The sequence below is a fragment of the Lycorma delicatula genome, chromosome 1 (genome assembly GCF_047948215.1).
Source record: "Lycorma delicatula isolate Av1 chromosome 1, ASM4794821v1, whole genome shotgun sequence".
Classification (NCBI taxonomy): Eukaryota; Metazoa; Arthropoda; class Insecta; order Hemiptera; family Fulgoridae; genus Lycorma; species Lycorma delicatula.
This window is the reverse complement of record NC_134455.1, coordinates 221,584,421-221,601,299: the sequence shown is the minus strand read 5'-3', so window position 1 is coordinate 221,601,299 and position 16,879 is coordinate 221,584,421. Positions and strand designations below refer to the sequence as shown.

Sequence of the window (16,879 nt, the reverse complement as noted above, 5' to 3'; positions counted from 1 at the left end):
TAATTCAAAGTAACCTTCTAAACACAGTAGTCAGTTCAAAATACCACTAACTTTCTTTGTACTGCTCAGATCGAGAATTTCAATAGCTTTAAACCCTCTCTGGACCAACGCGAACCATTTTGCAAAATCCGCGTGTAAATCGCTCCAGTTGTTTTTTAGTTTAAAGCGGACATACATACGAACATTGCCTATATATATATATATAAGAAAGTCTGTTTGTATATTTGGTTGTTTGTTTCATAAATATCTGGCGCCACCTAGAGGAGTTTTTGCAATTTTTTTTCTTTTAACGTAACTGATATGTATTCAATAGGAGCCAAATCAGAACATAAATGCAATTTTTCCAAATATCTCAACCCCAGCGCCATCTAGCCGGTCCATTTGTTGCAGAGGTATTTATTTCCATGTAACATATGTTCTGAATACGAGTCAAATCGGACCACAAATACAATTTTTCGAAATATCCACAGCGCCACCTAACTGGTCCAACTAAATCACAAACCTTCGCGGGTATGCGCACTACAACTCACCAAAGTTTTATCGCAATCGCATGAATGTATAGGAACGCATTCGTGACAAGCAAACAAATATTAGTTTTTACTTCCTTTTACGAATTAAAGGAAAAAATTTTGATTATCATTTCAACGGAAATATCCATTTTGACCATCCCTGAATCCATTTTACTAGTTTCGGCGTGACGTCTTTACGTACGTATGTATTTCGTATAACTGAAAAACGATTAGTCGTAGGATGCTGAAATTTTGGATTATTACTACTGTAATATCTAGTTGTCACTATTAATTCCAAAATATCTATTTACATAAATTTACAAATAAAATATAATGTTTATACATATAAAGAAAATAATCAACAATTCAAATGTATTTTTTTAATTTATTTAATCATCTTCTGTACAGTCTCATGCTGACCATTGCTGAGACTGTGTTTTTACTTCAACTGAAGTGTAGGTAGTATACATTGTTCTCATGAAAATTATTTTTTGATGCTTAAGTATAAGTGAAAAACCTTTAATCCACTTAAGCTAATCCGGAAAAATTATTCAAAGTAATTCAAAGATAATTACATTTAAAATTTTAATTTAATTAATTAAATTTAAATGGCAATAATGAAAAAGATTATTTTGTCATAAAAGATATTGTCAATAAATGGTTCAAAAATCATAATTTGAAGATTTTGGGCTTTTCTCATATATCGGTAGCTCTTATAATAAATATTTTTTACCTTGTTATTTCATTAGCATTTATTTATTTTTGCAATTTAGTCAGCTCAGTAACCTGTCATGGTTATTTCTTCTACAGCGAAAAAATATAGGTAAAAAATTAAGATTTTAATTTTCAATGAAGGAAATCCTCAAACCTGTAGAGAATAATTAATCTCATGAAACAGAAGGGAAATAAATAATATGGAAAAATGCCAGGAAAATTAATATGGAAAGTTTGAACCAGGATCTATGCCTGCTACCAGGTGTCTCACCTTCTGGCAGAAACTTAATATATCCAGATGAACAATCATGACTTTTCCTGATCAATCAGAGTTTCAGCACTGACGTGCAAGATCAAGAATACATCAATCCTGTTTCTAGGATCTATGAATTGTTAATTATTAAAGTTTCATCCTTTTCTGCTTGTTGATTCTGATTATCTGGTTGGTGGGATATCCAAGGTGTGGGGTTGTTGCACTCTGCAAAAATTTGGTGAAATTTTTGCAGATAAGTAACCAATGAATAATCAACTTACATATGCTGAAACAGCTCATCTAGCCAAGACAAGCTCATCCAAATGATCTAAAAATCTTTCAAGCTGTAGTCCTCCCTTTGGGGTAGGCGGGAAAGTGCAATTTTGGGATCTAGCCGTACTAAACACATAATCTGTGAAAAACCATAAAGAATGCTTGATTTTGCTAAAAGGTATCATGTAGTCCAAATAGAACTTCAGAGGTGAAAATACAGGTTTCTTGATTTTTCTTTTCTTAGACATCAAGGATCAACCATGCTTTTACATTTTATTTCAATTAAAAGGTACATTAGATATAGGAGCCTGAATAAGCAAGTTTCTATCAGGTAAAACTAAGCATCCTACTCCTCCTAACATCTAACTTTGATGATCTTACCAAGTTCTATTCTATTTCAGGAACTTTATGAAAAAGTGACATGTATTGCTGATATTATTTTGACTTATGATATTATTTGATATTATTATTTGATATTATATTATTTGATATTATTATATTATTACTTTTATCATCATATTGGTATACTTGTTAAATGCAACAAGAAAATGATGAAACATCATTTCTAGATTATAATACAAACACCATAAAGGTATATAATTTATCAGTGTTTAATTTATAAAAACAATTTTTATATTTGTAATTATACTTACTACATATATTTATTTCAGATTTTTAATAACAATCTTTTTTTTCTTTACAGATAATCTGATCACTTAATCTGCATATATGTGATAAAATTTGTGCTATTCTAATTCATTACTTCTTTATGCTTATTATTAATAATTCATTGTAAAATACTTGTAAAAAACCCCTATGTAAATTTTCATGCTTCTTGTTTTATGTACCATTTATCTTAATTTTTATATGTTTTGAGAAAGATATATATGTATATTGTAACATAAAAACAATAATAAACTTGTTGCAGTTTTATTTTTTGTACATCATTGTGTTTTTGTTTTTTAAGATGTCTACTACAATGTTCAAGTTAAATTTTAGTTTAATGCTGTTTGCTGAGAGTATGGAAGATTAAAAGAAAGGAGTAAATCATAAAATAATGCATTCTAACAATTTAAATAAATTTATGATAATAGCAGTTAAAAATATCATTGTAAATTACAATAACTGAATATTTTAAAAGCAGAAAGTACCTTTATTATAATTATTAAAAAATAATAATAAATCTTTAGGCCAAACTGATTACTAAAAAAATCATATAAGAAAGAATACTAAGCCTAAGTTTTATACATACCATAATAAAAAAACCCATTGGTAAAACGTTTTAAAACAAACATTATTCCCTTGTATTAGAAATCTCCAACCAAGATCTGTTAATGGAATTGAGTTTCTTTAAAATAAAATTGAAGCTATAAGCTTGCTTATAATGTCAGCAAACTTCACCTGTTCCCAGTCAACCATCTTGTACTGTTTATTACTTATACTTAGACTTTCACTGATTCCCTTCATCATTATCTGTTCCTTTTTGAGAGATAAGTATGCAATTTTTTCTTTATATTTTTTGTTTATTCTATATTTATAAAAGGTTGGTTAGAATTAAAATTACAAAAGATTGTATTCAAAGTTGAAATAACCCACACTAACCAACTGATCACTAACTTCAAACAAAAGCCTTCCAAACTCATCCACATTGTTAAGAAGAATTAGGTTTAAAAGTAAGAGATAGACCTTTTGGCAGCTTTCTTTGAAAATTACCTCAGAATGTTTTTAAATCATGACAAAAATATTTATAATTATTATTTATTACAAAATTTTTAATTTTAAATATTTAATTACTAATATTTCATTAGGAATTAGCAGAAATACTTTTTTTTAAGTTTCATCAAGTAATAATTTTTTTTCAATATGCACATTCAACTTGTACTGATTTTTTAACTAGTAGAAAGATTATATGACAAGAAACATAATTTGGAATCATGAAATCTGAATAATTATTAGATTACTGAACCTCTTGTCAATCAAAACAGTTATTATGCTAATCACAGAACTACTACTCTGTAATCAAGAAAAATTGTGGTTTTAGAATCTTCAAGCTTTTGCAGTCTTTGATCTCTTATACAAACAAATATCTCAGTTCCTCACTTCATTTCTCATTTACTTTGCATTTTCTTTTTACATTTTTATTCTACTAGAAAGTTTTTAAGTCTAAATGGAAACTTTGCAATTTCTAAAATTAAAATTGTTTTCACCTTAAAGCCTGTTTTCAAACTCTCCTATTCCTATTCTTGAAGATCTTTAGTTATTTTTCTTTCTTTAATGGGCATTTCAAAATTATACAGTATACTCAAACATTAGTATCACATGAGAAAAGATCAGTCTAATTTAATTAGTCAGACTGAATAATCAGCATTTTATACTTCTTTAAAAATTTCTCTTACCTTTTTTTAATAAATATCCTTCTTAGTAAACAGTAAAACTGTTCTTTAGAAACCTTATTATCCAATATCGTGAATCACTAAGAAAATCCTCACCAAGAAACCAACTTGATAAAAGGCTTATTTGCCTTTTATCAAGTTATAAACAATATATAATTAAGGCAATCAGGATAAATAAAAATTGTTGTAGAAGGTGATTCAGATGAAAAAACAGTAAATTAAAACACAGTGTAAACAGTGTAGAATGTAGAAATTATGTTGATACTGTGAGATTTGTATAAGAGGAGTAGAATTAATAACATCAACCTATCAAAAAAAGAATGTCATCTGGTAACCAAAAAGTAAATATGTAAAATGATCTCCAAAAAGATATGTTAATCGGAATAGCAATAATTTCACTGAGGAATCAGCTTGCATTAAACTTGAAAAATGTACTGCAGTATATTTCAATTTAAATTTTCAAATTTGTGTTATTTAATCATGTACAACCATTATATTTTTGTGGAGAACTACTGCAAATACGTGTACTTAACATCCGACAAGACCTCCCTTTATTGACATTGGGACAGTCTTGTATTGTTTAAAATGTGACATTACAGGTGGTTACCCATTTTACTAAATCATATACCTACAATATAAAAATTAGTTTGAAAAATATGCAATCTCCTTTGTACTATGAGTATCATTTGAGTACCTAATTTTCTATAAATCTACACTGAAAAAAGCATGATGAACTGAAATAAGTACCCAAATTCAACAATTACTGAAAATCCATTAAAATTCATAAAATAAATATATATATATATATATATATATATATATATATATATATATATTTATATATATAAAAACGGAATTATATATATATATATATAAAAACGGAATTATATATATATATATATATATATAATATTATGTTTCTGCATAGTACTCTAACCATGAAAGATGGGTGACAAGTGTGTGAAGGTTTTCCTTTTGTAAATTTTATCTATCAAATTGTTTATTTTTTTTGTATATGAGCATATTATCTCACAAAAAATGTGGAACTATTACATTTGAATTTCTTTAGCATCCATGAAAAGAGATATTGTATGTGCCAAACTGGTTCCTAAATAGGGCATTCATTAAACATTACTCTCATATATAACACTATTGATAGCATACTGTGTTTGCTCAACTATACTAAGATACAAATATACATAGAATAAAGTTTACAAGAACCAGATTTTTTAGACCCACAGAAGATGATATTTTAATACTATAATGTAGAATTCATTATGATGTTTCGCCAGCCTCCATGACACAAGTGGTAGCGTCTCGGCCTTTCACCCAGAGGTCCTGGGTTTGAATCCCGATCAGGCACAGCATTTTCACACACGCTACAAATCATTCATCTCATGCTCTGAAGCAATACCTAACAGTGGTCTCGGAAGTTAAACAAAAAAATAAAAAATTATGATGATTCTTAATATTTAATACAGAAGTTTTGGAATCATTCCCGCCTTGGGAGGAAAAGCTGCTGAAGAGAAAAATATAAATAAAAATTTAAAAAAGTATCAGTGCCATTAATAATGTTTACTGATGTAACTACAAATTTTATTTAAAATAACATAACAAATATTATGATAATGGCTTGGCAGGATGAAAGGGAAGCATATGCATCCCTTTGTACCTTTACTGACCTAAACTTTTTATACTATAAGCATTTTCTATTAAATACATAACATAAGAATTGCATGTTTCTTTAAGAACTATTATTTTTATGCATTTATTATTTACGCAGGGTTGAAAAAGAGTCTTTACTGATGAAAAATACAAACAAAATGTACTTTTTATTGTTTTTTTTTTTTTTTTTTTAATTATTCATTACATGAACTCAAACCCTATTTATGACAGTGGAACTTAGAAGTAGCTGGAAAAATGCCAAGGTAGACTGAAATTCAAACATGGTTTTTTATTCACGAAAAATTGTCATTTTTTGTACTGCTCAGCTAGCAGTTTTAGAGAATTCACTTTATTAAGTAGCCAGTTTACTTTGTTGCATTCAATTAGTTGCTTATAATACAATACTTTTACAGACTAGTATTATTTATGTACATCTGTACCAACAATCCATCTCAACCTAAATGACTTATAAAGACACTGTAAATCAAGAAGAAAGGAAAAGAAAATCAAAGGAAGTGTCCAGTAGACAAGTTTAAAGAAAAATATAAACATAATCAGAATAGATATATAAAAAGAAGGAAAAGTTTTCTGAAATGTTAAAGAAACTACAGTTCATTTAAAACCATAACTGTTGAAATGGAAAACAAAGGAAAACTTAATAAACACTTTGTATATGTTTTTAAAGTAAGTTTTTAATAACTTGTAACCAAAAATTTAAAAGTTATATGAAGTTTTTGGTCAGAGTAACTGAAAACGTTTTGAAGGGAGTCATTAGAAACTGAATTTATTAGATTTTATTCAGTTTGTCATATTAAAAGTCTGTAGTTTAAATTAATTTCCATTGTTAATTTTCCTAGACAAGAATGTAAGTATTTTCATGGACAGACTTGAACATCATTTTAGATATTGTAAGAGTTTAAAACATTGAAGAAAAAGGACACAAAGACTTAAGAAGTGAAGTGTATATATATATACATACTGGGAGTCCCATAAAGAAATGGAGAAACTTTCAGGTCATGTTCTATTGGTAAAAGTAATAGAAAAAGTGCTTGTAAACATAGGTCTGGGAAACGCTTTGTTTTCGAGTTAAGGCTAGAGAAAGATATTGCTGGATTTCAGATATTCTAATAAAAAGAAGCCCTACTGTAATTTTTTGGACTCAAATTAAGGAGTAATGTTGATGGTTTCTTATGTAATTTGAACTGGTAAATAAGATAAAATTGATCCCAAAATTGTAAGTCCAGCAGCTTTTAAAATATCCACTGTAAAACATAAAAATTGGTGTCGAAAAACAAGTTTTTGTTAGGTTTGTATTACAATACCTTTGTTAAATGACTAAAAATTGCTGAAGATTTTGTAACTAAGATTTTCTTTTCTTCTACACATCTTTGACTAGCTTACTTCTCCTTTAACCTTCGCTGGTGTTTGTGGGTAATTTGTCCTGGTTAGAATCTTGGGTGGCAAGGGCTTGCCCAAGCAGTTGAATTGGCCAGAGGTAGGCATGCTAGGCACCGTGCCTGAGTTAGATTAGTTCAAGTTTCAAAGAAGATCATGCCTGGAAGGGCGATTCGCTTTCCCGGGTGTGATTTACTGACTTAGCATGGCGAATGGTCGAATTGGAGTGCACACTTATTACTGGGGCTAATAAGTTTAAATGTTGGTTGCGATCAACCTAGATACAAAATCCAAGTGGTTCTCAAAGTTGGAGCTGAAGTGGGAGACTAGAGGTTATACCAGACCTGAGGTCTTCTGGGACATTTGTTCTTTTCACGTTGGTAGCATTCCAATCACTAACTTAATGATATGCTGTTGTGGCAATTATATTTGGCTGGATTTGATATGCTGTCGTGGCATAACTTGTTGCAATCATTGTAATGTGGGTACTTATGGTTATGGGTGGTGATAGTTTTGTACTGATAGGCGCAGGGTCTTCGATCTTCTGCATGTAAATTTTTAGCTTAGTTCTTGAGGGCTACAAGGTAGTATTGGGTGTCTTATGTCTTCTTTGAAGGCAAACTTGACTAGGGCGGTAATTACCAATGTAGATGTCCCTCAGGGCATCTGAATTGGTGGCATCTCACAAGGTCAGACTGAACACTGTGGTATGTGATCAGTTTGATGGCAAAAAGATGTCCTGCAGTTAAGTCAATCATGGCTAGTAAGGGAGGGGGTGGTGTAGCAAACAGATAGGCTACTTGGAGGGATTTCTTCCCCTCAGGGAGGGGGAAATTGAGATGTCATGATTTGACAGACATAAATATTTGATTAATTATTATAGCTTAATTTAGAGTGGCATGGACTTTGATATGCTAAAAATATTTTCTTTTTCTAGAAAATATTGACATTTATGGAGTACCACTGAGCTCAAAATAACTTTGATATTTGAAATGAAGTAAAAATATACAAGGTGTTCTAAAATTAAAAATTTGCCATTTCCCGCTTTTTGGCCAGACAGAAAACTAGTGAAAAATACTTCATTAGTTCATTCTCTTCAATACATCCTTTAAATTTGAATTACTTATTTTAAAAAACAAAAGAAGAGAGTACCACCACCTCCTTGAACAATTTGGTATAGGTCAAATAGTTTATATTTTTTCACAGTACCGGTTTAAGATATAACAAGTGTTTCAGAGGTAAAGTAAAATTTATAAAACAGTGACTTTCTGAGTGTTTTTAAGAAAAAGTATTTTACACAATAGTTCTTATAATAGTTTTATTTTCTACCTTTTTCATTTTTACTTTCACTTTTTCTGTTTTCATTTTTTCCCAGATGTCGGAAGAAAAACAGAAGAAACTGTCTGGGTATCAGAATTTACTTAAGATTAGAAAGCGAGAGGAAAACTTAATAAACCGTAATTTAAAAATTACTCAGTTTTCCGAAAACCAGAGAATACCCAAGCTAACACTAATTGTCCAGTACTAATTGTCCATCAATGCCTTTGTTACCATTGTTATTACCAAAGGAACCTAGCAATGAGAAAGAGTTAGAAACTGTTTTGATCTAGAATTACCTGGTTAAACATCTGCCGGTTTGAACAAAAATTAAGCCACTGGAACATCTGAAGAAATAATGGTAAAATCTACAATTGCTGCCGTAGGTGCATATTTGCAAATCCCTGATGATCCCGATTTATGGCTAAGTCCATTATTACCATCCCAAGTACAAACCTTAATAGAAAATGGTCCCAGATATTATCAAAACCTGGTTTCCAATTTCAATTACCCAAAAGACAAAAATTGACGTAAATTTTCTAAAATATACTTTTGTCGGATCTTGCCAAACAATGAAAGAGTCAAAAGGGATTGGTTACTTTATTCTGTTAAAAAAAATTCTGTTTATTGTTTTCGTTGCAAAATTTTTAACAATTTTAGCCATATAACATTGAGTAGTTCTGGATTTAATAATTGGAACCACTAAAGTGAACACTTAAAAATTTTTCTTTTTTTTCGCAAAAAAAGAAAAATGCATTTCTGTAATCTATATCTTTGGTCCAATTTCTTAGAACGATTACGAAAAGATAAAACTGTTGACTTTATCTTTATTTGAGTTTAATTTTTCAACAAAAATTTTTTTGTTATAAGATATTTATATTATATCATTCAATTGATTAATTATTATATTACGAAAAAGAAAAAAGATAGTTATACTATAATATATTTATTATATATAGTAATATATTTATTTAAATATAGCTATTTCTCCCTTTAATATTAAATCTTATTAAAGTTTTAATTTATAAGTGTTATATAAATTAAACAATTTATTATATAACATATACCCTTCTATATTTAATTAAAAATTTTAATTTAAAATAGATTTTTATTTTAATGTAAAATAGTTTTTGTAAAGATAATCATCTAAAATAAATTATTTAATTAAATGCATCAATTAGATGTTTAATTAAAATAAATTTTAATTTTAATTAAATAGTTAGTCGATAAGGATTTTATTTAATTCCACTTTTAATTAAATTAAACAGGTTTTATTTAAAATAATTTTAATACATTGAAATATATTTTAAAGTTTAAACAACCTAAGGAAGATATTATATTAGAATAAGTATATTTAAAAATACATATTATTAAAAAAAAAAAAAACTCATGGTTTAACTTTTATTTTAAGTTTCAGTTTAATAAGATAATGTTTTATTTAAGTATTTATATTTGGTTTCTTAAAAACAAATTTATTATTATAATATGGCATCTTTTAAATTAAAATTAGATATATTCCATTAATTTTTTTAAGTTTATTTCCATCTATTATGAACCATTGTTTTTTTTTTATTAAATTGGGGTAATGTTAGGGGTAGCTTTATCTTCTGGTTTTGATGCTTTAAATTGTTAGCTTTTAAGTTTATTTCTATCTATTATGAACCATTGTTTTTTTTTTTTGTATTAAATTGGGGTAATGTTAGGGGCAGCTTTAATTTTTAAATGAGTTTAAGTTTTGTTGAAAAATTAAACTCAAAAATAAAAAATTGCAAAAAAATTGCAAAAAAAACTGTAAAAAAATGATACAATAAAAAAAAAAGGAAAAAAATAATGGATTTTTATACTTAAGCAAGATGCCTGATTAAAGGATTACTTTTTCAAAGTAATCCTTAAAAATTTCAAAATTTATTATAAAGAGAAACATTGACACGCTGTTATTCAAAGCATTATTTATGCCATTCAGTTTTTAGCTGAACAAAATTTAGCCTTTTGTGGTTCCAGTAGCAAATTATTCAAACAAAATAGTGGTAATTTTTTAAAGTGTTTAGAAATGATCACAAGATTTGACCCTATAATGTTTACATATTTATAGAAATGAAGCTCAAAAAATTATTCTTCATTAACTTTGAGATAAAATTCAAAATGAAACAATTAGGTTATTAGGGAATAATATAAAAGAAATTATTTTAAATAAGATCAAACAGGCAAAATAATTTTCTATTTTACTTGATTGCACCCCTGATCCCAGCTATCAAGAACAGATATCAGTTTGTATGAGGTATCTTAGTTTAGAAAATACAAAAGTGAGTATTGAAGAAAGATTTTTAGTATTTTGTCTTGCTATAGATATGACCGTTGAAGAACTAACAACATTCTTATTAAAGATTTTGGAGGGGTTTAGATATTAGTAATTTGCACAACCAAGGATATGACAATGGTTCAAACATAGCAGTGTGCAAAAAAGAAATTTGGTTATCAACCCTAGAGCATTTTTGTGCCCTGTTGCAATCACAGTTTTAACCCTGTGTAAACAATTTATTTAGTACAAAATTTGTTTTGACTGTTCAAGAGCTTTACAAATTCTTTTCTGTTTCAACTAATCATTGGTCTGTTTTAAAAAGGCATGTTTCAAATTTTGCCTTAAAATCTTTATCAGATAGAAGGTGGTCAAGCCAGATAGATGCAATAACCCTGTTAACATTTCAATTAGGAGAGGTTTTTGAGAGGTGCCCTGTATGAAATAACCGAAAAAAAGTTTGATAACCACAAAAAATCAGGCCACATCTTTAGGGAAAAAAATTTTTTAATTTAATTTTATATATATAGTTTTATGGTATAAAATATTAAACAAAGTTAATATTAGCAATATTCTTCAAGATTTTTAATATTTCTCAGGCTTCTGAAAGTTTAAATAAATTAATCTGCTTTCTGAAAGAATGTAGATCTGTAAAGGTTTCAATGATATGCTCACAGATAGTAAAGAACTAGCATCTTCTTTAGAAGTTGATATAAGTTTTAAAATCTAAGAAAAAACATTAAGACCTTGAGAAATCAAAAAACAATTTTCTTACAAAAGTGAAGACCAGCCTATACTGAAAGTGAACTTTAAAGTAGATTGTTTTTTTTTGGAATGTTAGAAGTTGCGATATCATTTTTAAGTGAAAGGTTTGATCTCCTATCTTCTCATTCAGAAGTTTTTTAATTTTTGTGGAATATTTCTGACTTCAATAAATATTCTGAACAAGATTAGCTCAATTTATATCAAAAACTGGAAGAAGCATAACTGATAAAAATCAACAACATAAATAATATAGAACAAGCATGAATTACAGTTTTTGCAAAACTTTGGAGAAAATGTAGCATTGCTGGTTAAAACTCTAAGCTATATCATTATCAACAATTTAACTCGTTCCTTTCCTAACATTTTTATTGCTTTATACATTATTAACAATTCCAGTGTCAGTAGCTACAGCAGAGAGATCATTTTCAAAACTGAAAATAATTAAAAATTACCTCAGATCTACTGTGAGTCAAGAGAGATTGACAAATCTTGCAATTATTTCTATTGAAAGTGATATTTTACAAAGATTAGATAAAGATTTAATTATAAATCAATTTACTAAAAACAAAGCTCCAAAAGTTCAATTTCTATAATTTAACCCCTACCAAATGTAGAAATTATTTTGTTTAGAATTGTTTCAGTTTATTTGTTTGTTATATGCTTTGTTACCGTGACCAAATACAGTTTATGTGAAAATAGATTTAATGTGTTAATATAATTTAAAGTTAATAAATAATTAAAATAAATATTATTTACTTACCCACATTTCTACATACTTCTCTTTAGCTATGTATTTTTCAAATATTTAACATATTACACATGTAAATTAATTTGTTTCTAGTTGTAAGATGATAGTATTAAGCAGTACATTTAGTATTGTACGTGTTTAGTATATTATTTTGCTTCGCTTGCAATGTTATTTTTTTATAATATAAATAAATATATGTATAATTCTTCAATAAATGTGTTTGAGTGTAGGTTTTAACAAAGCACAAAATGTTTACACATTTTAAAAAATTAAAGGTAAAATGTTATTTTGTTTTTATTTCTCATATTATTTTTATGTCAATAAATCTTCATTTCAAGTGTTAACCATAAGCCTAATATCACCTTTGCATAAGGTGCTTATTAGACATTTAAAATGATGGCGCCCATTATGCTTGGCACAGGCCTGTTTACAATCAGAAGGCTTACCAATGGAATCACCTATATCTGCCATTATGTCTGAGATATTTATACAAGATTTTGATAATAAAATAGTTCATGGCATATTACACACCAAATGTTATTGTGGATAAGATATGTAGATGGCATTTTAATCATATATAACCCAACTATAAATAATGAACATTTGTTCATTTTAAATAAACTTAACTATTATAATAAGAATTTTAAATTTGCATCTGAAACAGAAAATAACAAAAAAATACATTTTTTAGATATTGAAATAGAAGTAAACATAAAGAATATAATAGAAACATCAGTTTATAGAAAACTCACTACAAATATTTCAATATATTTAAATTCTAACCACTTATTGCCACAAAAGATTAATACATTTATAAACATGATATTTAGATATTTATTGTAAAGAAAAAAATAAATAAAATAAACTCAAAAAAGAAATATATGAAATAAATCAAATAGCAATATTTAATTGTTTTGATGATGAAACTAGAGAAAGAATTTATAAAAACCTGAATAAAAAATACCAAGATAATTATACTAAAATATGCATAAATAAGATAACAGAAAAAATTATTAACGTACATGATAAAAATAAATATAAAAATTATATAAACCAAACAATCACGTTATAGAATATTTAAAAAAATAACAATAATAAAAATAAAAAAGAAGAATTAAGAGGAATATACAAAATTAAATGCAACAAATGTTACAATATTTATATTGGTAAAACCAATAGATCATCTAAAAAAAGATTTACAGAACATTACAGCATAAAAAACAACAAAAGAGGTATTTCTAATGTAGCTGACAATCTATTAAAATGCACACATTGTATTACGAATTGCAAAAAATATGAGAGATTTTTGGAGATTTATTACAATGATAAAAAATAATATACTTGAGAAATATTACATTTATAAATATAAACAAAAATATAGAATCATAAACCATCAGATCACATTTGAAGATGACAATTTAATTAAAAACACAATAAAAATACAGCATAACAGTTGGTAATAATGACATTAGAACAAAGGAAAATGCTATGTTTTAAAGATTACATCATTTCAGTACTGGGCAGCAAAACTTAAATGTATGTTCATAACATATTTCAAAATATAAAATACAATTTCAAATAAAATGTCAAACAATGAAAAGAATAGATTTTAATATAATAGATCTAGAATTTAATACCAAGTGAAGGTGTGAAAGATACTGCAAACACTATACTAATATAACTCACTCTAAAAAATACCTTTAAAAAATTTATAATCTTAAATTCATTCCCATCCTCTGTGGTGTTGCAGATGACACATTTGTTGATGGTACTCATCTTTATATAACTAAGAAAACCATTTATTCTGTGGTCAAATAGTGTTCTTGATCTGTATTGTGTTTGTTTCATAAGTCTATTTTTTGTCAAATTTAGTGTTTATAGAATTTGTATTTGCAAATGAAGTCGTGAACTCAGCACAACTCTCTCTTTTCTGTTTAGCCTCCAGAACCACCATAAGGTATTACTTCAGAGGATGAAAGAGCATGATATGTATGAATGTAAATGAAGTGTACTCTTGTACAGTCTCAGGTCAACTGGAACTCAACACAACTAGATAACTTAAAGTGCACAAAGAAATAAATTTGATAAAAATAGTCTAGTAATTTAACAACAATGATTATAGCATGATCATTTCATATATTATCAGCCCACCTAATTTTTTTTATCAAGTGAACCTCCATGGCTAGGTGGCAATACTCACTTTCATCTGAGAGGTTCTGGGTTCAAATCTGGGTCAGGCTTTAGTCCTGTTCATACATTACCACTGAAATGTTCCAATTTCTAATTTTTATCAAAAAATAGTAACTGTAATTAGGCAAGCAGATTATAATTGTTAAGAATAAATAAATTTTAATTATCATCCAATACCATATTGCAAGGCAATATGCCCTGCATTCCTTTCTCCTGTATAATAATTTTCCTACTCTCTAGGTTTTACAACTGCAGAACCACATAAATATTTTTAGGAAAACTTTCTTATCTTTAACAATGGTTATAATTATTAACACAGACTGTTATCAAATTTGCAGTACACATACCTCTGCTGTAAAGTTCTTCAAGTGTGTGAGAAAGGGCTGACTGCCTGTTTGGAAAAGGTAGGAGTAATGTTTCTCCTACTTTTTCATGGCTTTGCCAACAATCCCTTCTTCAGCTTTTTTTTTTGTCTCACGACCCCCTATATTGAAATTACATTGAATGATATGTTTAGTAGCCATTTGTATATCTATGAAAGTATTTATCTCTAATGAATTCTGTATTACTACTGGATCATTAGTACTTGTGTTTTATTTATAAAAGTACAATCATTGCTAAATAACAAGAAGCACTTTTACCTAACCAGACAAAGTAACTATTTTCATATAGCTCAATATATAACAGAATGTGACTTACTCTTCTTCCTCTGGCAATTTTAATAAATTGCCCAATTTTAATAAATTTCCTTTAAAAAAAACAATACTTCTCTGTGAAAACTTTTTAAATAACACTAAAAAAGAAACCTGACCTGACTGCATTCCATTCAATGTGTATATAAATATGTGCTTAGAATAATTTTCAATAGCACCTTCTAAATTGTTAATTTTTATATTTAATGTGTTCACCTTAACATTATTTCACCTGTCTGAATTTAAATAACTCATATGGCTTCAATGACATCTAATTTTTATCTTATAGTAATATTGTAATTATGTAATATTGATCTATGTATTATATATAATATGTACATACTAGTCTGTATTATTATGTACCTATCAGAATAAAGAATTTATTTATCATATCAGTATTTTATTATCTATGCAGATGATTAATATAAACTTGATTTTTATTATTCACTAATAGTTCTTCAATAAAATATATAATATTAAAAATGAAGCTGAGCTTAGTATTTTGTCTCTGATATTCCAATAATACTTCACAAATCAGTACAAGTAATTTCTGACTGGTCGTTAATTAATGATAACCAGCTTGTATTTCGTGCGTAACACCGTAGCATCTGGGGGACGTGAATGGGTGAGAAGTTCATTGAAAAAAAGTAATGACGAGAACTAATTTGTTACTGTAGAAACGGAAAAAAACACCTTGACACGCCCCAAAGGTGAGATATGATATCTGCTTTTGAAATTAATTTTCCGACAATTGTATTTGCTGATACTTTTTACCTTTTTTCGATATGGAATTTAATGGCAGAACATTACACTGATTTATTCTCATCTAAGATATTCCCACTTCTATTTCGTTCATTATGAACTTAATTTTAAGCAAAAACACCAGTTAACATTGTGATACCAGTTTAAAATACGCGATCTAGATTTTTCTTAGAGGTACTTAGAAAAGAGGATCGGTTCGATATTATGAATGAAGTAAATTACTCGTTTCACGCTACCAAGGTGACGTCTTACCTATAATCAACAAGTAGTGATCATTTCTTGTTTGTATTCTTTAATCATTTAACATTCATATTTTTTATCTACTGTGCTTCCATAATAATATTTCACGAATTACCTTACTGAGATCTTTTTCAAAGTTAGATTTTTGATAAGACGCATTTTTATGTAATGTTATACAATGTTAACGATTTAAAGGGATATTTAATGGAAAACTAGATTCGTTTTGAGCTGTATTGTTGGCATCATTGATTCTCAAACATTCGTGTAGAGAGAGTGCGATGGTTTGTGTTTACGTTTTTGTGTCCTTTCTGCCTTGCAATTGTGTCAGATATATGATGGATAATATTTGAAATAGATTGGAATTAAACAGTGCTAGACTGTTACTGTATATTATAGATTTATACATTGCTATTTTTCTTCGTGTTCTCTAATTATTAACGTGTCAGACTAACAACATGGCAAGCTCACCAGAAAATGGTAAGCATTTGTATTTATGTATTAAATGTTTGACAATGGTATATTGTGTGCTGTTGCGTGTGCTTTATTACTTCTTATTTAGTCAAATATTAAATTTTTACATTTAATCTAAATTTTTACATCTTGTTATAACTGAAAGAATAGCGTAAGTTAAAAAAAAACCATGCGGGTTTTCAGCGTTCTATTACTT

At 27.8% G+C, this 16,879-nt stretch overlaps 2 protein-coding genes across 6 annotated transcripts in view; both read left to right on the top strand.

The window, feature by feature from the left end:
- Rhp (GTP-Rho-binding protein rhophilin) overlaps positions 1 to 2,682 on the top strand; it is a 312,084-nt gene extending 309,402 nt beyond the window's left edge. For all 5 annotated transcript variants that reach the window (XM_075373148.1, XM_075373131.1, XM_075373139.1 and 2 more), the window contains one exon: positions 2,453 to 2,682. The gene's annotated coding sequence lies outside the window, so the exon portion shown is untranslated. The remainder of the gene's footprint in view (positions 1 to 2,452) is intronic.
- A 13,784-nt stretch (positions 2,683 to 16,466) lies between these two features.
- The window catches only part of LOC142328932 (influenza virus NS1A-binding protein homolog), a 184,077-nt gene continuing 183,664 nt past the window's right edge, over positions 16,467 to 16,879 (top strand). The window contains exon 1 of the mRNA XM_075373109.1: positions 16,467 to 16,689. Within this exon, the coding sequence (XP_075229224.1) occupies positions 16,668 to 16,689 (22 nt within the window). The 5' untranslated portion in view covers positions 16,467 to 16,667. The remainder of the gene's footprint in view (positions 16,690 to 16,879) is intronic.